Raw genomic sequence first — 24,668 nt, 5'->3', positions numbered from 1 at the left:
TGGAATCAATGGTAATCCAAAGGGCTACTTAGTGTGTCAGTAGCAGTGTTCAGTTCATTTTACAACATGATAATTTTTGCATAAAATAGGCACGCTTGCCATAAAATGTCCATAACAGAAAAATATTACCGATAGAGGCATAAATCTGCAAAGAAACTGTTTTTAATGTTTTCACTTGGTGATATGTAAATGAAAGACAGTGACATGTTTAGACATAACAGGAAGTGAAGCTGTTTTCAACTAATGTAGCAGCCATGCACACAAACAATATACACACCTCAGTTTCATTCGGCATCTTTCAACAGCTGAAAACCCAGGTTCATCGTTTGCTGCAAAACCAATCTCTGACCTTAAAAGCGACACCTTGTATGTAGTGGGTACAAATACCTGATTATAATTCCATAAAATGATTACCCTATGCAAGATTAAAATATTATTATTGATGGGCAAAAATGTGATGATAAGAGGCAGCATCATCGAATATTTAAAAAACAAATCCTCATAAACACAACATTAATATAAATTGTTACGGTGAATAGACCATCATGGAATTACTTTTTACATATATACTGAACGGAAAAATTTAGGGGTCATGGAATGTTTTTTTTTATGTATACTAAATAATATATTTTTGACATTTCTCCGTAAAATTATCTCAGGAACATTCCATGATCCCTAACTTTTTTATCCATTATAGTATAATTTATACTTACAAATTGGCAAAGTGCAGCAGAATCTTGATGACCCTTCTCTTCTAGACGAAGTTGAACCTTCTCAGAGAATGTTATCTTAGCAAAGTCAGTGGACTGCATATTCAACTGTTGCTCCATCATTCCTGGTTTGAGAGTGGTTGAATTGTCCCGTGCCACCTGCAAAAAAAACATACATTCAATGTAAAAAAAGTTTCAATATGTTCAGTCACAAGGATCCAGTGTTTATATACATTGTTTTTACTGATCATTGATTGGAACTTTTCCAATGTTTTCTTTTGAGATTATAAAAAAATATTGACATGGTTCTATAAATGGAGAACTATAAACACTTGTTAAACAGACACTTTTAATGTTAGATAAATCAAAGAGTTTATTGCAATCAACGAGTTGGAAAGAATTAGGGGTTATCTATGTCTTGTTAATTATTATTGCCTCAATAAAAATGAAATGCAAGAGGTTTACCTGTATAAAATGGTCTATTGTCGCATTTCCAACATCACCTTTACAGACAGCAGATCTGTGGCGAGTTAGAAGATGATGAGGGTCTATCTTTTTGACTTCCAACTGGTTTCTTGTTGTGGCAAACTCAGGCACATAAAACCAGTATATCTGCCTCTCCGGATCAACTTCAGGAATGGACATACCATGTCTCACCATAAACATATCCTGCCATTTCTGGATAACATCTGGGAATTTCCACTCAGCATAAGACACATTCAGGGCAGCTTTTGGGTACTTGTGACCTTGAAGAAGCCTTGCAACCAGTGTCTTCAATGTTGGGGCAGGCTTTCTTCTGCATTTGACAATTACGTTGCCACCAAGTTTCAAGCAGCATTTGAGTGCATTTATCAAGTCACATTTGCTGCCAGATAGTGAAATGTTCTTATTAAGACTGTGTTTCAGAAAATGTGCAACAGTTTTCAGTTCGGCCAGCTTGAGCTTAGACAGTTCTAGACAGCTTTCAAATGACTGCTTCAGATCTGCAAGATCCTTGGTCTTCCAGCTATCATATTCCTGTGACATATCAGTAAGAAGTCTTGCAAATTCGGTGTCCATCAAAGGGGCAGTGGTTTGATCATCCTCCAGAGGTGGATCACTACTCTCAACGGGAGGTATATCTGGTAGTTCGTCACGGTCTGCAGCTGAAGCCTCTACGACGGTGGAATGCATGTCACTGCTGGCTTGCTGAAGATCTTCCATCAAGATATCTTCTGTGTCTTGGGGGTATTCACCAGCGATGTCTTGGATGTCGTCTTCAGTACTCTCCATCTGTCTGCTGCAAACTAAAGAAATCATCATTGTGTTTAACATGCACATGTATGTAAGTTTTTTTTAGCATGTTTAGAGTTGGTTGGTACAAACATGCAGAGTTGACCAAATTTGTCAGACCTTCAGACATTTTCGGCCAAAAATCTGAAGGTTTGACAAGTATGATATTTAGGTAAGACCAATTGTCTGACAGCAATTGTAATTTAATTAATGAAGTCATTTTGTTTGGTCTGACAAAATTGGATAATGTATCAGACCATAGTCTGATAGAGATATAAATATTTCGTCAACTATGAACATGTGTTGAACTTATATTGTCGCAAAGCATTCATGAGAAAAAGATGTGTAAATCTTGATAATATTGTTCACATTAAATTTCAAAGATTCTTTTTTATTCAATAACAGAGTTAAATATGTAATAAACTGTTGATACTCGTATTTGGCCATGTTTCAAAATTTAATATTAACTATTGCCTATGGTGAAAGGATGAATCTGTTGAGCTACCTGATAGGGGATCCAACTCGAATATGTCGAACACTTGTGCAGGGTACCACAGCCATGCACATCCTTCCAACAGTCACTGTTCGTGTGACAGGACCCGAGATTTCCTTTGATGAAATGGATACATCATTAAGGGACGAAACGACACCAGCAGTTTTCATCTCTGCCATAATTGCTGCTTTTGACATTTTTGTGACACTTTGCCAGAACTGTTTAGATATCTGTAACCTTGTTTGTGGATTGCCATTCTTGTCCTCACACAACAACTTCATGAATTGTCCATCAAAGGCAACAGAAGGCACATGTACTTTCAACTCTGATAACTTATCTAGAGTGTCTTCCAAAATGGAACGCATAACAGTCATGGGTAGACTATATCCTTTCAGGAAGTAACAGACTGGTGTGCCTGTTAGCTGGTTTTTGCTCCACAGCCTATCAGTATCTGATGCAACTAATGTGATTAGCTCGGTTGCTTTTTTTTCTGAGGAGTTGGTGAACTTTGGCGTTATGGGCGGAAATAGTTTCAACAACCGATGTGGCATCTTTCTTGTCCCACTGCACATTTATGTTTGGGAGATCGGTCAAGAAGGGATCAGGATACAAGTGGGTTGTGAGGGACTCTGATGATGGGTTGGTCACATTGCTCTCCACAGCTTCCACTGATGAAACTTCAGCAATAAGTTGACAGTTTTCTCTCGCTGCCCTCTTGATCTTGTCTGACAATTGCTTCGATGAATCCAATAACCTACTTGGCATTTTCTTGCTGTTGTTACCAAAAGTTTCAAGTAAGCACTCACTTGCCAAGTTCCATGTTTCAGCATCTTTACTGACCTTGAAAACTCTTGTTGAGTCTACTTTGTAGGACACAAAGAAGCAGACATCTATGTCCATTGCCATCATCTCCGCTTGTGCCTGCAACAGACATGTGTAAGTTTAAAGTTATTGCATGAACATTATTTGATATCTGAAACAAAAGCGTAGTAGCAACGTGCCTAATATACCAGATTTCATTGGAATGCATAACAGTCATGGGTAAACTATATCCTTTGAGAAAGTAACCGACTGGTGCGCCTGTTCGCTGGTTTTTGCTCCACAGCCTCCACACATGATACCTGGGGCGGCAATACAGCGTATCGATACATAGATCTACTTGGTTACAAATTGGGATACAGAATTGATTTGTCCATGCCATACATGGTGATATATATTATTGTCATTTAAAATAAATACGTACCATGATGTATCATATCGTGATTTAGCTGACGATACACAGCCCTATAATTTAGAAAAGTTATTAAAAATAAATATAACATTCTTTTTTTATCTCACGAGAGGAGGTAAATATTGTATTTTTTGTTGAATTTATTGAAACACACCAGAAGATAGTATCGTGGTGGAATAGAAGAATGAAGTTTGGTGGTAAAGGGACACTTGATCTCGATGACTGCTTCCATCTTCCCAGTTATGCTGTTGTGCAAGGCACCATCAGGTGAAACCATCATGCGTATTCCCTTTGTATCTAAGGGAACACCTCCAATCTCATAAACTGCATGCTCAGGAAGAAAGCTTGGCAGGAATTGTGTGCAAAATGTTGCCATGGCAGAACCTTCATATTTTTGTCCATGATCTATAGCCAGCTGAACTTGGGGAGGAAATGCAGAAGCTTATTTTCCTAGCACATACTGCATAAAATGTTCACGCTGAGCTTTCAGACCTCCTGCCCCAGTTGCTGCATGTAAGGTACTGCCTGTCACACTAAATCTTTTGTGAAGAGAAAACCAGACTGAACTTCTCTGTCGTATGTACTGTGGACCTAGGCCTTGAAGAAACACAGGTAAGTTCTTACTCATGGCATCTGCTGATTTGAGCAATCCATCAATATCATGTAAGGAACAATAGTTTGGCAAGTTCATGAGATCAACAGGAGAGTCTCTTACTAGTGTCTCTTTTCCTTGTAGAGATGCAAGGATATTTTGGAGTTTTTCTCTCAGCTGACGGCCTGTGTCGATACATTCTTGTAGCTCTACCTTTCCTGCAATTAGCAACTGGATGAGAAAAGCGTATCTTGATGTGCGATAGTCTTCACCACCCATCTTCTTAAGTTTTTCTAAGGCATACTTTTTCTTCTCCATTTCGTCTTGAAGAGATGTGCTATGTTTGCTCAGTAGAGTTATCATCCATATTAATTTTGACACAAATTGTGAATGAGCATGTGCATCTGATGGCGAATAAGTTTCTAACATCTCTTCAAGATCTTTAATAATAGCCTGCTCTTCAGCAAACTTCTTCATTTTCTTCTCCAGTGTGTTACCTTCTTCTTCCATGCCCAGTAGATTGATGTCTCCCTTGTCACCTTTGAGTCCAGGAGTAATTTTCTTTCCATCGAGGGAAATGCAGACACTGCTTTCTTGGAACGATTCTGCTAAGGGTTTTGTCAAGTTGTTACAAAAACCAGGTTCAATCTTGCTAGGCCATTCACCACCATAGGGATCAAAGTTGCGGAGAATGTCTTCGTTTGGGATTGCAAGAATGATATCTGCCTTCTCCGTGTCAATGCGTCCAGGCTTCGTTTCCTCGCACAAAAGTGTGCCGAGAGCTTTCCATCCACTCAACAGTCTCACTGCCATACCACCACATTTTGTCATGAATAGTTTCCAGAAGCACTTTGACTGCTATGAAAATCGCAACTGAGTTAGCGAGTCTAGGGTGTGAGCCCTTATCATCTCGGAAATGATCTTAAAAGTCAGTGCATTTGTATCAAGCCTCCTAGATGCTATGGCTTTCAGCAAATCTTCCAGGAAATCTGGAGAATCAGAAGTTTTCAATTTCTCATTGGCTGCTATCAATAAATCAAACAAACTATTGTATGCACAATCAGTCTCTATCGTAGAATGTCTATCACTTGAAATTGTTGAAGTTCTACCATGTCTATCCAAAGTTATCAGAGTCTGTTGTGCACCATCAAAAAATTCCCCACACTTGTCACACATGGCAGTAGAGCTAAAGTCATGCAAACACGACATTGACGTGTTGTTGACTTCCACATTTTTTCCACATTTTTCACACAGAATATCCAAACTTGTTTCATGAACTGAACAGGAAATGTTATGATTGTGGTTTCTAGGAAAAAGTGGTTCTGGCCAATCAATACTATCAATTTCACCCGAGGAGGAGCTGGGTTCAGGTTGAAAACTTGTGATTTCATAATCATCCTCAAAAGAATCTTCTTTGCTTGGAGATAGTCTAACTGAAGTCCTGACTTGGTTTGTTTTCTTGACAAGAGTACTGTGTTCAGGTAAATTTTGCTCACAGTTATTAGTAATCTCAGCGAACGGTCTTTTTCCCCTTATTCTTGCCTTCAGCTCGATGAAGGGACAGTATATGTTTCTCTCTTCATTCTCTTTCTCAACCCAGAAGATAAAAGCATAAATACTTAACTGTATATAAAGTTGACCCATAATCCTGCATAATTTTGTGAAGCAGAATGTGAATGGTTAATTATTTTCTCCACTCAGGGTAAAGTTAAACACTAAACATGCTTTAGTGTTTATCAATGAAAACAAACGTTGCATAAATGTATTGACATAACAACATGATGACGTCACACTCAAGCATTGGCAACATCGCATTAAGGAATCGATCGCACTAACTCAGCTCTCTATATAGAAGAGCGTATTTTCTTTAAAAACGACTAGTTTAGGAATAAATAAAAAATAAAGTAACACAATCACAAGTGTGTCATAGTGATTTACAAAACTTCGAATAGAAAAACGACATTCCATTGTTTTGGTTCAGGAAATTATCTATTTTTCTGACACTCATTTCGTACAATCAATATGGCACACTTGCTCGTGTATTCATCTCTATTCATTAATCTACTTTAATCAAATTAATATTCACTATTGGTATACCATTGCAATTAACATATCATGATGCCTGGACATTTACACTCAAGAGCATATAATAATAAAGATAGCTTTCTCATGTTTAAGTCAAAATTGTTTTTAATTTGTTACTCATAAAATGTGCTCATTACTCACCTTTGTCACAAGTGACGAATTTTAAATCTGGTCTCAGAGTCGGACATCCAGTCAACTACAGTCTAGGGGTCTACGGCTTGGGAGTCATGATGAAACCTTGAGAATAGAATTAACAAAATTAATATATTTTATAATGTTAACTGCTTGTTACTGTGGCAAATTTTCATATAATCTTATGTTAGGTCAGTGTTATCTTGTGACCATTTCAACAGCTGCAATTGTAGTAATATTTATGGTTTTATCAGTGGAAAAAACAGGCTTGAAAGTCGATCTTAATGCAAGCAGGTAAACATATATGATGAGCCCAATTTATGAAAAATAAAATCGAAATTTCATTGACACAAATCGTCGGTCACACGGTGACCAATGTCGATTAAATTCACTCCCTGTTCAGTAAAAGGCTTTCAAACTTTTCCTGAAACTGCCAATCGCATTCATAACAAATTTACAACAACCTAATATTGAATAAACAACAGACTAGGCCAAAATCAGAAATGCACTAATCCAAAAGTTTTCAATCGTCACTGCTCGCTGCAGCACGGGGGCACGAATTACACCAAATATCAGCCACACATTAAGTCAAGAGGGCGCATTTATCGCTGCTTGTATAATATCCCGTACCACAAACGGGTTTTCATTAACAGACATGATATATTAAAGGCAGACTACGTTAAAGTTAACTTACCATAACTTCAAGAACTTTTCAAGCCGCCATGTTTTCCACATTATGGTAACCGGAATTAATCACTTTCACTTCGGTCTCCGCCGTTTAGCGACGGAAATAACCGATGTTGCTTCCATTCCCCACCGTTCTATTTCGGGATTGACCGTTCTTGTGTCCGTCACGACCGTTCTTGCGTGTAGAATAAACGTGTTGGTTTCGGTTATATCTGCTATTGCGACCGTAATTACTGTGTTGGTTTCAATTTCGGCCGCTTTTTCATCGATTTTTGCTGTTTTTGTAACAAGAATGACGGGTTTTCATTCCGTCTGACAACGTTGGCGTCCGTTTGTTAGGAGGGCTTGTATATACAGTAGTTGGGATGCAGAACTGGAATTTTACCCGAGGTGTGTTTTGGAGTACATACACAATTTTATTGCAGATTCTGGTGACATAGACTATACTAAACTCAAATCCGAGTGATGCCACTTTGTCACGCTTGAGCAATTTTTTTAGGAGCAAAATTCAAAATGGCCACCATCAAAACTGTTTTTTGGCCGTAACTCGGCCAAAAATCGAGATATGAACCCGATTTCAGTGGCAAACCCTATGTTTTGGGGGTCAAGGAATACACTGATATGTTTAAATAAACCATACAACTCATAATAATAATCTATATTGCAATTTTTCTAGTTAGATATAATATTTTGACTGAAAAAATATCGACCGAACTATTTGCAGCCGTAACTATGCCCAACATCTATATGAACCTACATCTATATATTAAGTGGTAAACAGTATATTGTATTGTATTATAACAGTATATTGTATTGTATTGTATATCTTTATTTCCAACAGCACAGTTGAGTAATACAATGATTAGGTGACTAAAAACTATAATTAATTATATTAACACATAACCAAATAAACGTAATAAGCAAGGTTTGCACAGATTTTACACAAATTCAAATCCAAAAAGGGGTCTGTACATGCTATCAACTATGAATACACTGATTGGTTGCTGATGAACTTCTTTCATTCTGCTTTCACTCAATCTCACATACAAGACAGCTGTATAAATCAAATAACGAGTGTTCACTCAAGTTCCACAGCTTCGCTTACTGATACAGACTTTGGTTGGTCGTTCTGACATTCCTCCATAACATGGCAGCCACAGAAGAATGAACAGGAGAGCCTGGCGGCAGAGAAACTACATCTATTCGTTGCACAGGGTCGCACTGAGCTGCACCCACACCTGATCATCTTGAGAACATTATCAGGAGCTCGGATGACATCCGGAGGCAGAGACACAGGGAGCAACATGCTCGACACTTCTTCATGTGACCCTCCATGACTCGTTGGATCGATCAATGGTGGGTCTGGATCTAATGCAGCCCGCCATATTGCTGCCGGCAAGTGCGCCCTGAGAACGTGTTGGATGAAAGCCACAGTGGTTGGTGGTAGAGTTTTTAACTCTGGTGCTGATGTCAGCTTCTTGTTAGCTATCTTTGAAGACCAGACATCAAATCGAATAGCTGACATGTCTTCTGTTTCCTGGGATCCAGAGCAAGCAGCAAAGAAGGCAGTTACTTCAGATATGACATCTGTTAATTCTGCATCAAGATCACCAAGATAATTTAATTGACGACCATCTTTGAGGTGTTTCACAATTGTGCCTTTTCCGATACCCCACAGGTAGGCAACTGTGTCACATCCAGACACCACATGTGCTGCCAGAACTTGGGTGACAATATGTGCATGCTTCTGCACTGTCGCCTTGATGTCAACAGACGATCTGTCACGACTTGTACCAGCCATCACAAGGTTGCATGCCAGTTCCTTCAGTTGGTAAAAATGCAACAGCAATATGAATACATCTGTGTCGTCTGAAATTACCCGGATACTCGGAACTCCTGATGAGGCTAGAAGGACCATTTGTTGTTCCATAATAACATCGGCTTCTTCGTGAGTGGTTCTTAGGTCAGGCCTCTCTACTATTTGGTATTCTGCAATTTCCATAGGTATTGGGTTAGGTCCAGTTAATATGAGCTTTGTGTTGGAAGAAAATGCTTCAGGATGGTCTTTGATGTAGCTGCAAATGATATTTATTAACTGGACTTTGTTGTCTGTCACTGTCAAAACTATCTTTTGTGCAGGGAGTGGCGTCGTCAGATTTAGCTGGTGTCGTCGACTGGCATGTTTGCCTGCACGAACGGTTCGCGTGACTTTCTTGATGCTGTTGTCATAATACCAGTGTTGGGGAAATTATTACTCTCTAGACAAGAAACCTTTGCCTCAGTCTGAGTAGGTCAAAGTGTTTGTGTTTTTCCTCTACTGTTCTACTATTTAGTTGTTAAGGCCTACCACCTACTTATAATCTTGTCTTTCTTTGACACTTTGGACATTGCTTGGGTTTCTGAAAGTACAAGGTGACCGGGCTGATAAGCTGTGCATTCTGTTTTTGCGATCAAAGGCCTCTCTGCTTATAAAATGGAATGGATATATGGGGAGGAAAAGAATGACTTGGGAGAGAGCAAATAAATGGTACAGAAGAAAGAACTCCTTGTGGACATTGATTATTACTGGACTTCTGTGGTTTATTTTATCCCGATACATGCAACACTGAGTCGGCTAGACGTTGAATCCTCGAGGAGGTCAAGATCCCTCAACAATCAAGAATCCTTTCGATCACGACGCGGTTCGAGGGTAGAAATCCACGTCAGTTGGTGCCAGTGACACGGATTCGAATCGGCGTTGTGCGGCGCTCGTGACCGGAGGTGCTTAATCTGCCGGAGGCAGTGCCTGGAGGAACGACAAGTGCTTGAGCGAAGGTAAGCAGGGGGGGTTCTCCGAGGGTGCGATTTATTTTATTCTGTGATTTTAGAGTGAATTTAGCGGTTGTGATTTGTGTGATTTTAGAGATGGGAAATAGAAATTGTAAAAGGAAGGAAAATGGGTATACCGAGGCAAATTGTATTCAAAAACCACGGAGAGGTACATGTGCAATAATTATGTTTGATAAGTATGGGCCTGAAGCTGTGAGAGACATGGGGAAATGGTGCAATTGGACCAAAAATAGTCGATTACCCTTCCCTGAGAATGGAACGTTCGATCACGAGTGTTTAGACAATTTAAGAAAAGTACTGGAAGTGAAAAATAGTGACAAAAAGGTCCAGAAGCAGGTGAACTGGAGCGTTTATATAAATTGGATGAAGGAATGTCATGACAGAGACGAAAAGGCACGGTTGTTAAACCTGAAGGGTCAGCTAGACCAATTAACGAAGCAAATGCCGGTGAGACTTGAAAATAAAACCAAGAGACAGCGAGCAGTGGCTGTCAGATTTGAGGATGAAGAAGAAGACTCAGATACATGGCCAGAGTGCACAGTTCCGATAGCACAACCGCTCGAGGACGAAGAAGCGGGATAGACAGAGGGAGATGATGCCACAGGGCAAGGAGAGGCTCAACGGGGAGCCAGGCAAGTAATTAAGAAAGAAACAAGAACACAAAGCAAAAATAAAGTTCCTCTTGCTGACAAGGGTAAAATACAAACTCGATCAAAAAAAATAATGCCGGAGACCGCGAAGGACGGAGATGATGAGGCACTCATTGGCGCGTTTCCATTGCGAGATTACCCGGGTGCAAGGGAGGTACAAGCGATATATCGTCCGTGGGGCTCTGAATTAAAAGCCATCGTAAATGAGATGCCGAAGATACGGGAGAACCCAAAAAAATTCCAGGCGGAACTACGCGTGGTGGTGGCATGCCATCAGCCAACATATATGGACATGGAAATATTATTAAAATTAGTGGTACCAGAAGGGTTACTCCGACAATTGAAACAGGTCGCTGCATGGCCAGATGAAGCTCCTGGAGACAGGAAGGAGCTCAAAGAACATATTGACACCCTCATTGACGCTGTCACAGAGGTGGTAACACTTAAGACCGACTGGGCAAAAATACAGGTGTGCAGGCAACGCGCTGGCGAGGACCCATTGGAGTTCTTAGAGCGTTTTCGGGGTGTATACCAATGTCACTCTGGACTGAAAGAAGAGGGGGTACCATTTGCTCATGTCTACCTTGATGGTTTGACGGCCAAATTACAAAATGAGATAAAGCGAGTATGTATTGGTTGGGAATTAAAGGAAGTGAAAGACTTGATGGAATATGTAACGCATTGTAATTCATTGTTGAAACATCATTCTGACGAGGAAAACGAATCAACATTAATGCTATCCCAGGTTCAAGGTCAAGGTGAATGCCCCGGGGAAAGGAATGTGAGATATAATGCACAAAACCGAGGGCAAACCAATTACCGTCAGAGACCAAAATACAGAGACCAGCGCAGAGATTTCTGTTATACATGCGGAAAACAAGGGCACTGGGCTAATGAATGCCGAAATCGTAGAAACAGTCGAACTTATAGTTCGTATGAACCGGTAGAACAGAGACCAGCGGCACAATACAGAGATGAAACTCGCAGACACTCCACGCCTCCAGTGAATGAAAATCCATATTATAGACAGCAGGAAAGATGGGGAACACAGTTTGAGCAAGCTGGTTCATTTCAACCCACTGCACCTCAAACCGAATTCCCTCCTCCTCCTCCTCCAGCCTCGTTCCCTCCTCCTCCACCCTCATTTCTTCCTCCTCCATCTCAAGGTTCATTTCAAACCCAAAACCCATTCGTTTTATGACAAAGAAAAGAAGCGACTTCGTCTGAGTTACCCTTCCTGACTTTGAAACCATGTGACGAACCGAAATTGACTTTGAAAATTGAAGGCCAAGAGATTCCTTTCTTAGTCGACACAGGAGCGACCAAATCTGCGCTCAGAAGGAGTGATTTCCCAGACGCCCCGTTATCGCGAGAACGAGTAAAAGTAGTGGGAATGTCGGGAGTTGCTAGTACGATTCCACTGACAGAGCAGCTCCGGGTGGAAATTGGACCATTGTCTGCAAACCATGCATTTTTGATGGCAACCTCAACCAGGTCCGAAGCTGTACAACCACATGAAGCCACCTGGCTTGCGGGACAGGAAAGGCTAAGGGACTGAGCTCTACGATGGGGAAAAGGGGGGATGTGACTACCCAAGAAAATGGGCACACTCAAACGCAAGAGAGAATGCATTTCCAAGTGAAGAGAAAATATATATCGTTAAACTTAACTAGTGTTGCCTTATTAGGCAACAAGGGGGGAGTGTTGGGGAAATTATTACTCTCTAGACAAGAAACCTTTGCCTCAGTCTGAGTAGGTCAAAGTGTTTGTGTTTTTCCTCTACTGTTCTACTATTTAGTTGTTAAGGCCTACCACCTACTTATAATCTTGTCTTTCTTTGACACTTTGGACATTGCTTGGGTTTCTGAAAGTACAAGGTGACCGGGCTGATAAGCTGTGCATTCTGTTTTTGCGATCAAAGGCCTCTCTGCTTATAAAATGGAATGGATATATGGGGAGGAAAAGAATGACTTGGGAGAGAGCAAATAAATGGTACAGAAGAAAGAACTCCTTGTGGACATTGATTATTACTGGACTTCTGTGGTTTATTTTATCCCGATACATGCAACACTGAGTCGGCTAGACGTTGAATCCTCGAGGAGGTCAAGATCCCTCAACAATCAAGAATCCTTTCGATCACGACGCGGTTCGAGGGTAGAAATCCACGTCACCAGTCAAAGACCAAATACGTATCACATATCTTCAGCTTATCTCTCAAATAAGAAAGAAGATTCTGCACATAGTCCTCTACTGTTCCTTTCGATGGCCATTAAATCACCCACAGCATAGCACAAACATCTACAATGATTGCTCCATCAGTTGGAAACATTCTGTCAGACACCTCTACCTGCAATTTCTGCTTCAAGACTGCTTTCGATTTTGTGATTCGCATGTCACCGTTATCTTCAAACATAGAAGGCGGTACTGGGGCGAGCTCAAACTTCAGGATATCTTTCAGGTTGATGTCCCTCACTGCCTGAAGGCCCAACACTCTTGAATATATGAGCCCCGTGTCATATACAGCTGTTTATCCGACCTTTATCTGCTTTCGGGACACTGCCATCGTGACTACTTGTTTGCTGAGCGGCTTGTTGAAGCTGTCTGGCCATTGCTCCTTGTACTCTTTCATCTGCTTGACTCCTATGCCAACAGAAATGTCAGTGTTGACAATGTTTGGACTCATTCTTCCAGTTACAATGTTCACATTCTCTGGGTGATTCTCTGGTTGTAGAGGGTCAATACATATGGCCAATCTTTCTCGTAGGTTCTGTCTGTCACTGAAATCGGGTTCATATCTCGATTTTTGGCCGAGTTACGGCCAAAAAACGGTTTTGATGGCGGCCATTTTGAATTTTGCTCCGAAAAAAATTGCTCAAGCGTGACAAAGTGGCATCACTCGGATTTGACTTCAGTATAGTCTATGTTACCAGAATCTGTAATAAAATTGTGTTTGTACTCCAAAACACATTTTAGCCAATGGCTGCCAGACATGCTAAATATCTTCCTTAGGGCATGATCTAACAGTGTGCCAAAGCTCATGCTTGAATCAGCACAGACAGAATACACGCAAATATCCCACCTATGATGCAGTGACAAACCCAAATACAGGTGTAGTGTCACCTGTTTAATCATACGGAATAGGATCGCGCCCTTTCTATCAAGTAATCTGATTGGTTGCGAGTGCAGGATTCGCACGTGCACACAGTACACCGACATTTGGAGGATTTTTAGAGAATGTCGACACATGAAGCATTTCTTCGTTGTGTGAAGTCGACAGGAAAACATTTTGGCGATCAATTTCCCAAGAAGTCACCACAAGCAATTTCACCAGAAACAAACGGAAGATTACAACGAATAACTCACGTCACGTGCATCCTTGACGGGTGTACCAACATGGCGGCGGTGGTCATCTGACATGAGTGATTAATTTAATTTCTGTTTCAAAAGTTCCACTAATCAAGACCGGAAGAGGTAAGCAATCGTACGATGTAAAAGAGAGAGTTGTAAGGAAGCTAGCGAGGCCTCGTGAATGACCCGAACCCCAACAAAGCACCACTTTCGGGACCAAAGTAGGGACCACTCTACATTGACGTCATTGTTAATCATTTATCCACAGTTTTCCCACCGAGAAGGTGAAGGAGGTTATGTTTTCACCCCTTTCTGTTTGTCTGTCCATTTGTTACTTGGCGAAATCTTCGATTTTGTCAAGTATGTTGGTCTGTTCCGTTTGTTGGTTTGTGTGTTTGTCCGGTCTTCTACAGCCCAAAAGGCTGGAACAGTCGTTCTTAAATTTTTACACCTGATAGGCAATCCACCTGAGACGGTCCGCATCCAACCCCCGTCTCAATCGGACCAAACGTCACACAACGTGAAAACACATTTTTGGACATAACTCAGTGTCGTAGTCATAATCGTATGACTTCGTAGTCAGTGTCATCAGAAGTCGTAGCGACTTCCTGTTGACGCCAAAATAAACTTCAATGGAACATCTAAATGTTTTAAAATGCATGTTAGAACAAATTATGGACAGTTTTCACAAGCGTATGACGTCAACGTTTTTAGCTATTGGCGTGATTTTTAAAAAATTCTATACGTTCTGCAGATCACAATTTTTAACCGATTTGGATGAAATTTTAACAGCTGATAGAATTCCACAGTGCAAAAAGATATGTGACTTTTGGTGATGTTCAAGATCAGGATCTGGATTCTGCATCACTTTATATTATCGCCCATTATAAACCAATGGGGAATTTTGTGAATTGCACATGGCTATTTCTCAAACAGTTTTGCACTTGTTATATTGAAACTTGTAGTGTCTATTTATGCATGTAATATTAACATGTGTACAAAGTTTGATCGAAATTGACCCAACGTCAAGGTCAGGGTCACCCAAACCATGAAAAACACACATAAAATACATATTTTTGTTTTACAACATATTTCAAACCTGATAACGGGATCGTAAAGCTGGTTGAAAAGCAATGTTCCTAGGTATTTTCAAATATTGTCTACGATCAGATTGAAGGCAACAAGCACCGATGATAAGTTGTTGAATGTCACATGGTGGCTTTAAATGTGTTGTGAAAATTTTCAATCTGCTGCCGTTACCATGACAACGCGCACCTGATAATTGTTATTTGTGACGTCGCGTCATTTTATTAATGTACGGACAAATAAACACCACACATTCCATGACATTACAGCTTGGACCACCACACGGAAAGGTCAACTAATTCGCCAAGTGTCGTGCTAAGCACGATTTTTCATTTGTCTATTTGTGAAGTGTGTAGTGAAAATCCAGATCCGGCTACGATTAAAATTTTAAGTGATTCTTCACCATTAAGAGAGAGGGCCAAAAACGAAATAGTTCTGTATCACAAGATATTTCAGGGATGTATTGGGTCCGATATGTTCTCATGGATCAGGAATTATGCGGTGGAGGTGTGCGCTCCACCGAGTGTCCTTCTGCGCCAATGGGAAGGTAATGGTTTTACGTTTACACAAAGGAATGAATCACATCACCATGGTGATGATACAAAGTAGAGTATTTAATGTTACAACAGCACAGCACACGAGAAGAGCCACCGGTACACGGTACATGGCACGGCCAGAATTCCAGCCAACCGCAGGTCATAACATATGTATATATATATATATATATATATATATATATATATATATATATATATATATATATATCTATATCTATCTTCTTCTTCTTCTTCTTCTTCTTTCGGCTGCTCCCGTTAGGGGTCGCCACAGCGGATCATCCGTGTGATCCGCATCGTGACTTGGCAGATGTTTTACGCCGGATGCCCTTTCTGACGCAACCCTGGTCGCCTCTTACGACACAGGGATATGGTACACCTATTTTAACCGGGGTATACACCGGCCCAGTATACTGGTACTCATTTCGCCGACCTCGGAAGGATGACAGGCTGAGTCAACCCCCTGGTGTATTAATTCAGTTGCCCAACGGGGCTTGAACTCAGGACCTTTTGGATCCCAAGCCGCTGCCCTAACCACTGCGCCAACACCAGGATATATATATATATATATGTCTATATATATATATATATATATATGTCTATATATATATATATATATATATATATATATGTCTATATATATATATATATATATATATATATATATATATATATATATGTCTATATATATATATATATATATATATATATATATATATATATATATATATATATATATATATATATATGTCTATATATATATATATATATATATATATATATATATATATATATATATATATATATATATATATATATATATATATATATATATATATATATATATATATTTATATATATATATATATATATATATATATATATATTTCTATATATATATATATATATATATATATATATGTATATATATATATATATATATATATATATATATATATATATATATATATATATATATATGTCTATATATATATATATATATATATATATATATATATATATATATATATATATATATATATATATATATATATATGTCTATATATATATATATATGTCTATATATATATATATATATATATATATATATATATATATATATATATATATATATATATATATATGTCTATATATATATATATATATATATATATATATATATATATATATATATATATATATATATATATATATATATATATATATATATATATATATATATATATATATATATATATATATATATATATATATATATATATATATATATATATATATATATATATATATATATATATATATATGTCTATATATATATATATATATATATATATATATATATATATATATATATATATATATATATATATATATATATATATATATATATATATGTCTATATATATATATATATATATATATGTCTATATATATGTATATATATATATATATATATATATATATATATATATATATATATATATATATATATATATATATATGTCGATATATATATATATATATATATATATATATATATATATATATATATATATGTCTATATATATATATATATATATATATATATATATATATATATATATATATATATATATATATATATATGTCTATATATATATATATATATATATATATATATATATATATATATATATGTCTATATATATATATATATATATATATATATGTCTATATATATATATATATATATATATATATATATATATATATATATATATATATATATATATATATATATATATATATATATATATATATATATATATATATATATATATATATATATATATATATATATATATATATATATATATATGTCTATATATATATATATATATATATATATATATATATATATATATATATATATATATATATGTCTATATATATATATATATATATATATATATATATATATATATATATATATATATATATATATATATATATATATATATATATATATATATATATATATATATATGTCTATATATATATATATATATATATATATATATATATATATATATATATATATGTCTATATATATATATATATATATATATATATATATATATATATATATATATATATATATATATATATATATATATATATATATATGTCTATATATATATATATATATATATATGTCTATATATATATATATATATATATATGTCTATATATATATATATATATATGTCTATATATATATATATATATATATATATATATATATATATATATATATATATATATATATATATATATATATATATATATATGTCTATATATATATGTCTATATATATATATATATATATATATATATATATATATATATATATATGTCTATATATATATATATATATATATATATATATATATGTCTATATATATATATATATATATGTCTATATATATATATATATATATATATATATATATATATATATATGTCTATATATATATATATATATATATATATATATATATATATATATATATATATATATATGTCTATATATATATATATATATATATATATATATATATATATATATATATGTCTATATATATATATATATATATATATATATATATATATATATATATATATATATATATATATATATATATATATATATATATATATATATATATATATGTCTATATATATATATATATATATATATATATATATATATATATATATATATATATATATATATATATATATATATATATATATATGTCTATATATATATATATATATATATATATATATATATATATATATATATATATATGTCTATATATATATATATATATATATATATATATATATATATGTCTATATATATGTCTATATATATATATATATATATATATATATATATATATATATATATATATATATATATATATATATATATATATATATATATATATATATATATATATGTCTGTATATATATATATATATATATATATATATATATATATATATATATATATATATATGTCTATATATATATATATATATATATATATATATATATATATATATATATATATATATATATATATATATATATATATATATATATATATATATATATATATATATATATATATATATATATATATATATATATATATATATATATATATATATATATATATATATATATATATATATATATATATATATATATATATATATATATATATATATATATATATATGTCTATATATATATATATATATATATATATATATGTCTATATATATATATATATATATATGTCTATATATATATATATATATATATATATATACATATATATATATATGTCTATATATATATATATATATGTATATATATATATACACATACATGCATGGGAGGCGTCCGCAGGGAGGGGCAAGGGGGGGCATTGGGCCCCCCCCCCAGAAAATCAAAAATTTCAAAAAATTACATGGAAAATACAAAATCAATAAAATAACAAACATTTCTCATCAGTTCATTCAGTTGGAGCAGGTTACTACTCTTGGAACATGAATTGGAGCCGTCGGGGATCTCTTCCGAAATTGTCAATGACCCTGTTCATTTGCTCGGTCTTCTGGCTGTTCACTTTGTCGCGGTGGACACTTCGCATGCACAAGGCCGGACAGACGTTTATCACTCATCGTTGATCTTAACCAGGTCTTCACCCTGCGCAGTGTGCTGAAGGACCTTTCCACTGTACATGATGTTGTAGGCAGAGTCAGTGCGATGAGGATCGCCTTGCGCACAGCAGGGAACAGAGTGGTCTGCTTCACCAGCTCGATCATACCCAGAGAGTTGTCATCCAGTGGCTTATGCTTCTGCACGTCATAGCATACTCGAGCTTCTTCTACAAGGTTTTCAATGCCATACATTTCCTTGACAGATGAAACGATGTGCTTGAATTCATCTCCTTCTGTTTGCTGCAATTCTCTCGGATGTAGTGCGAAAATGTGAAAATATGGCGTGTTACTTTCACCAAAGCGACTTTCCAGAGACTGGATCAAGGAATCCCTGTAAGGGACATAGATGGTGCGGCGATAGTACTCCTCAATGGAGCCTCCTACATTTGGCCGGTGGACCTGGCGTGCGCATCGCCGAGGCATAGTCAAGTCTATGCCAAGTTCTTCACCTCAGGGATGACATCTTCTGAGAACACACGGTCAAAACCATCGGGTGAGCTCGGATAGCCTTCATCAACAGGTTGATGTGATCTCGGACTCCCATCATGTCCATGTCGACTGCCTGCAGCTGTTGGGTCACTGGCTCCAACATCGCTGAGTACTTCGCAATGATCTTCAGACAGATGAGGAACACTGTGGTTCCTGCAGCACACCTCAGCTGATACACCGTCTGACGTGTACTCTGTGACTCGTGCTGGTTTGCCTCCAGTTGCTCCAGTTGCTCCAGTTGTGCATAGATATCACAAAAGTTCTCTGAAAAGATGCGGATGCTTTTGTACTTTGTGCTCCATCTGGTTTCACACAACAAAGGTATATTTGGAACCAGTCTCCTGTGCTTGGGACAGTCACGGAAGAATTTAATGATAGATTTCACAGTTCCAGTCGTATTCCTCACATCTGCGACAGAATTCAGATCATGAACCACCAAATTCAGTCGATGTGAAGAGCAGTGCACGAAAACAGCTTTGGGATAGGTGTTCCTGATACGGGCCTGTACACCATTGTCTTTTCCTGCCATGGTTGAGCATCAATCGTAGCCTTGGCCGTGGAGCTTGTCGAGGTCAAGACCAAATTTTTTTGCTTGGTCGATGATAGTATCGGCAATTGTTGCAGCGTCCACCCTCTCCAGTGCATTGAATCCAAGGAATTCCTCACGTATGGTGGCTGAGTCATTCCGTTGTTCCTGCAGCGCAACAAATCGTACTCCAATGGACAGTTGCTCGGTGCCTGATATGTCAGCAGTTTCATCTGCAATGATAGAGAATCCATTTAATTCATTTGCAGCTTTCACAATATTGTCTCTTACTACTTCTTTGGAGAGAACTATCAGCTCGTTCTGTACACAAACTGATGTGCATCTCACATTTTTGCTTGCGCCCTCCATGTGATCCTTCAGGACCGTGTCCCCTGCTTCTATCCTGAATCGCAGTTGGTCACAGAGGTTCCCCGATGTACTCTCCTTCCCCTCAATGCAATGTCATGGCTGCAGCAGAACAGAATGCTGGATAGTATGGGGAACAGTTTCTCTCGGTTTTGAGTGACTGCTTTGTTGACTGCTCGGTCCATCTGGCTCACGATGGTCAACTCTGGCCTTTGCACGGTGGTGAGGAAATTGTTGGCATCTTGCAGTGCGCCTTTGTGCCAGGAGGAAAGCATGTGCTTCCTCGCGCACTCATTGAAGTCTTTGTATTTAGCAAAAGGAGTCACGATGAACGCAACCATTAGACCTCGGTGCACTGGTTGAGGGAACAGCACACAGTATTTGCACAGAGCACCTTTCAAGTGACTTGAGTAGGCCAGCCATGGAGAATATTGGTTTATCCACGTGTGGCGGAAACAGCGGGAGCACTGTGAATCGTTCTGATTGCTGTAATCAGTTGGTGGGACGTATGTGTTCATCAGGAGGTCATATCATCGATTATTGGTCAAATGTTCTGTGGTTTTGACGAATGATCCAATGTCCAGATGATGAGGCAACTCATTGGCCACTTTCGCAAGTGGTGTTTGGGGTGGCATCTGATTGGTTGCTGTGAGTAACTGCTCGTGATGTCCCCCTCTGCGCTGCTCTGCTGGTTCAACATGCGTCTCCGATGTACCCGGGGTGTCTTCATTGTTGTCAGAGTCATCAGACTTACGTTTTTTAAAGAACCTCCTGATATCCATTTCACATTCCTGAAAAATAAGATAAACAAATGTCACCCCCAGGGTGACCAGTATCTTGCCAAAATGTGAACAAGAGTGACTTATTTATTCGATTAAAGTTACTCAAAAAATAAGGGTTTCGTTGACCTTGATGCTTGACCTTTTTGTGACCTTGACCTTTGACCTTGACCTTTATATTTTCGTATGGTTAATGGTATCTCTCCAGGACCGTTGTACATGAAATATCAAGAGATTTTGATGAGAACTGAGGAAATAAAATTTTCATGAAAAATCCGTTTTTTCGTCATGACGTCATCAAATGACGTCATAGCGTCAAACTTTTGACAGATCTGGAAAGCACTTATCAAGCACTTTCATATGAGGTATTACTCGATATGGTATCTAAGATTTCAAAATTTGACCTTGGGGTCAAATATGTTTGACCTCAGGCGCTAACCATAAAGGTCAAGGCCGATCGCCACCAAAAATTAATCAGCTGAGCGCCAGACCATGAACTATATTCCCATGAAGTTTGAAGACGATCCGATCAAAATTACTCAAAAAATAAGGGTTTCGTCGACTCCCCTGATTTGCGACAAAGTGAACTTGACCTTTGACCTTGAAAATTTTATGCGCTGAAAGGGACCTCTATAGGCCTCTGATATGTGAAGTTACAAAAATTTCCAATGATAACTGTGCTCTGCAGAGTGATCGATACGTGATTACAGACAAAAAAAAACCAATGTCACCCGTATCTTGCCAAAAGGTGACCACATGTGAGTTCTTTAAGGTCACACTGACATGAACAGAGCTGCTATCCACCAGGAGCGATTCCTTGAGGAATATCTGCCTACGAGAGATTCCGATGAGAATCGTTCTACAGAGTAACCATGAAAAATATGCGTTTGCCTCATAACGTCACCAAATGAAGTCATAATGTCTCAAGCTTGACATATCTGGAAAGCACTCATCGAGGTGTTCAATTTGAGGTATAACACGATATGGTACCTAAGATTTCAAAATTTGACCTTGGGGTCAAAATATTTCGACCTGAGGCGCTAACCATGAAGGTCAAGGGCAATCGCCACTAAAAACCAATCAGTTGAGCGCCAGACCATATACTACATTCCCATAAAGTTTGGAGATGATTTGATGAAAATTACTCAAAAAATAAGGGTTTCGTCGACCTCCATGATTTACCGCAAAGTGACCTTGACCTTTGACCTTAAACTTGACCTTAATGTGTGCTGAAGGGTATTGTAATAATACTACGATATGTGTACCCACAAGAGTTTCCGATGAGAATTGTGCTCTACAGAGTGATATAAAGGTGAAAAATCCAATGATTACAGACAAACAAACAAAAAAAACTGACCAAGTAACAGATCTTGCAAAAACTTCGTTTTGGCAAGATAAAAACATGAGGTTAACATCACAATACAAATTTAATACACTGGTCTTCCCCAGACTCTATAACAATCAAATCAAGAGCATTTAGTTTGATTATTTTGTATAAAATCCAACGTAGAAAATTAGCATGAGTTTTGTTACTGAAATAAAATAAATAGTCGCAACACAGAAGGAATGAACGAAAAAACACTATCTTCCACGCCAAATATCATGACATTCGATCAATCGTGTGTCTTCTACCTGAAGAATTGTTAACATTTTGTTCTGTTATTTACAGTAATCTTAGTAAAAAGATGTCTTCACAATCACACGGCGATCTCAGGATAACATTGCCCCCCCCCTGCATTTTTTTTCTGCGGACGCCGATGTGTATATACAGTATATATGTATGTATATATATATATATATATATATATATATATATATATATATATATGTATATGTATATGTATATGTATATGTATATGTATATGTATATATATATATATATATATATATATATATATATATATATATATATATATATATATATACATATATATATATACATACATATATATATATACATACAGGTAGTCGTCGACTTACGACCTATGCGACTTACGACTGTTCGACCACGACCACTCTACGACAAGAATGCTCCGCGTCTCCGTCCAAGCGCGGACGATTTCATGATGGGAAGAAAGCCGGCGTTGAAACGATCGCTCCGCGGGACGCTGCGTGCGAGATCCGTTCTGTGTTTTGCAAACCGTCCAAGCGCGGACGATTGCATGAAGGGAAGTCGGCGTTGAAACGATCGCTCCGCGGGACGCTGCGTGCGAGATCCGTTCTGTGTTTTGAAAACCGTCCAAGCGCGGACGATTGCATGAAGGGAAGTCGGCGTTGAAACGATCGCTCCGCGGGACGCTGCGTGCGAGATCCGTTCTGTGTTTTGCAAACCGTCCAAGCGCGGACGATTGCATGAAGGGAAGTCGGCGTTGAAACGATCCGCTTTTTTATGTTTGTATTTTATTAATTTAGTATTTTTTGGAACTAACTGTAAAATGTTTTCGATTTTTTGTATGTTTTTGCAAATTGTAATGAAGACGAGAGAAGAACCTTCAGAGTTTAGGCTTTATTCCATTTGATTGAAGCCGCTTCTACGGGCACACCAGGAAATACAAACACAGTATGGAGTACAAGCAGTAAGGTACACACGCGCAACTAATCACCGCAAAATAAATCAGTATTATATATCAATCAGTGTTCTCACCATTCAATGAGCACCAAGTGAGCCGGCGACATACAACGGCAATGCCCCAGGGACAAAACCCCGCGGCCGAGCCGAACCTCAGCTTTATCTCTTCTGTGCTCGAGCCGGGCATCACGTGGTCACACGTCACGACCTTCCATTCACCACACAAATATTAAACCAATTGTACTGTAGTGTGCAGTGTTTGACTTAAACCTGTCGGACGTAAAAACGTTATACAGAAACAATAAAAATGTTTTTTATAACCATGGTTATAACAATAATGAACAAAGAAAATTTTAATAAAATATGACTTACAGATGATTATTATATCATTATACAGTATAATATATGCAACGTATGTTGATTTCCGGTTGTGGTTGGTTGTGTTCCGTGATCGCGAATAAACGTCACTTCCG

The 24,668-nt window shown here is 36.8% G+C and overlaps 1 protein-coding gene across 7 annotated transcripts; it reads right to left on the bottom strand.

Moving 5' to 3' along the window:
- Positions 1-608: 608 nt before the first annotated feature.
- On the bottom strand, positions 609-24,406 carry LOC147007160 (uncharacterized). 7 transcript variants are annotated; one of them, XM_085867534.1, is made up of 7 exons: positions 24,271-24,406; positions 6,525-6,620; positions 3,861-3,951; positions 3,486-3,596; positions 3,316-3,396; positions 2,488-2,591; positions 1,072-1,989 (listed from the first exon to the last, which is right to left on the bottom strand). In XM_085867534.1, exons 5-7 carry the CDS (start codon positions 3,382-3,384, stop codon positions 1,122-1,124), a joined length of 1,041 nt encoding a protein of 346 aa, XP_085723660.1. In that variant the 5' UTR covers positions 3,385-3,396; positions 3,486-3,596; positions 3,861-3,951; positions 6,525-6,620; positions 24,271-24,406; the 3' UTR covers positions 1,072-1,121. The 7 variants fall into 7 exon arrangements, 5 of the variants coding, with proteins under 5 accessions (XP_085723655.1, XP_085723660.1, XP_085723657.1 ...); XM_085867529.1 differs by lacking the exon at positions 3,486-3,596 and having other exon boundaries at positions 1,071-1,989; positions 3,861-4,003; XM_085867531.1 differs by lacking the exon at positions 3,486-3,596.
- Positions 24,407-24,668: the final 262 nt, after the last annotated feature.

Source organism: Eptatretus burgeri, unplaced genomic scaffold (genome assembly GCF_056783735.1).
Source record: "Eptatretus burgeri isolate ZD-2024b unplaced genomic scaffold, Ebu_testis_v1 Ebu_testis_scaffold_540, whole genome shotgun sequence".
In the NCBI taxonomy this organism is placed as follows: domain Eukaryota; kingdom Metazoa; phylum Chordata; class Myxini; order Myxiniformes; family Myxinidae; genus Eptatretus; species Eptatretus burgeri.
This window is presented reverse-complemented; position numbering and strand designations above follow the sequence as displayed.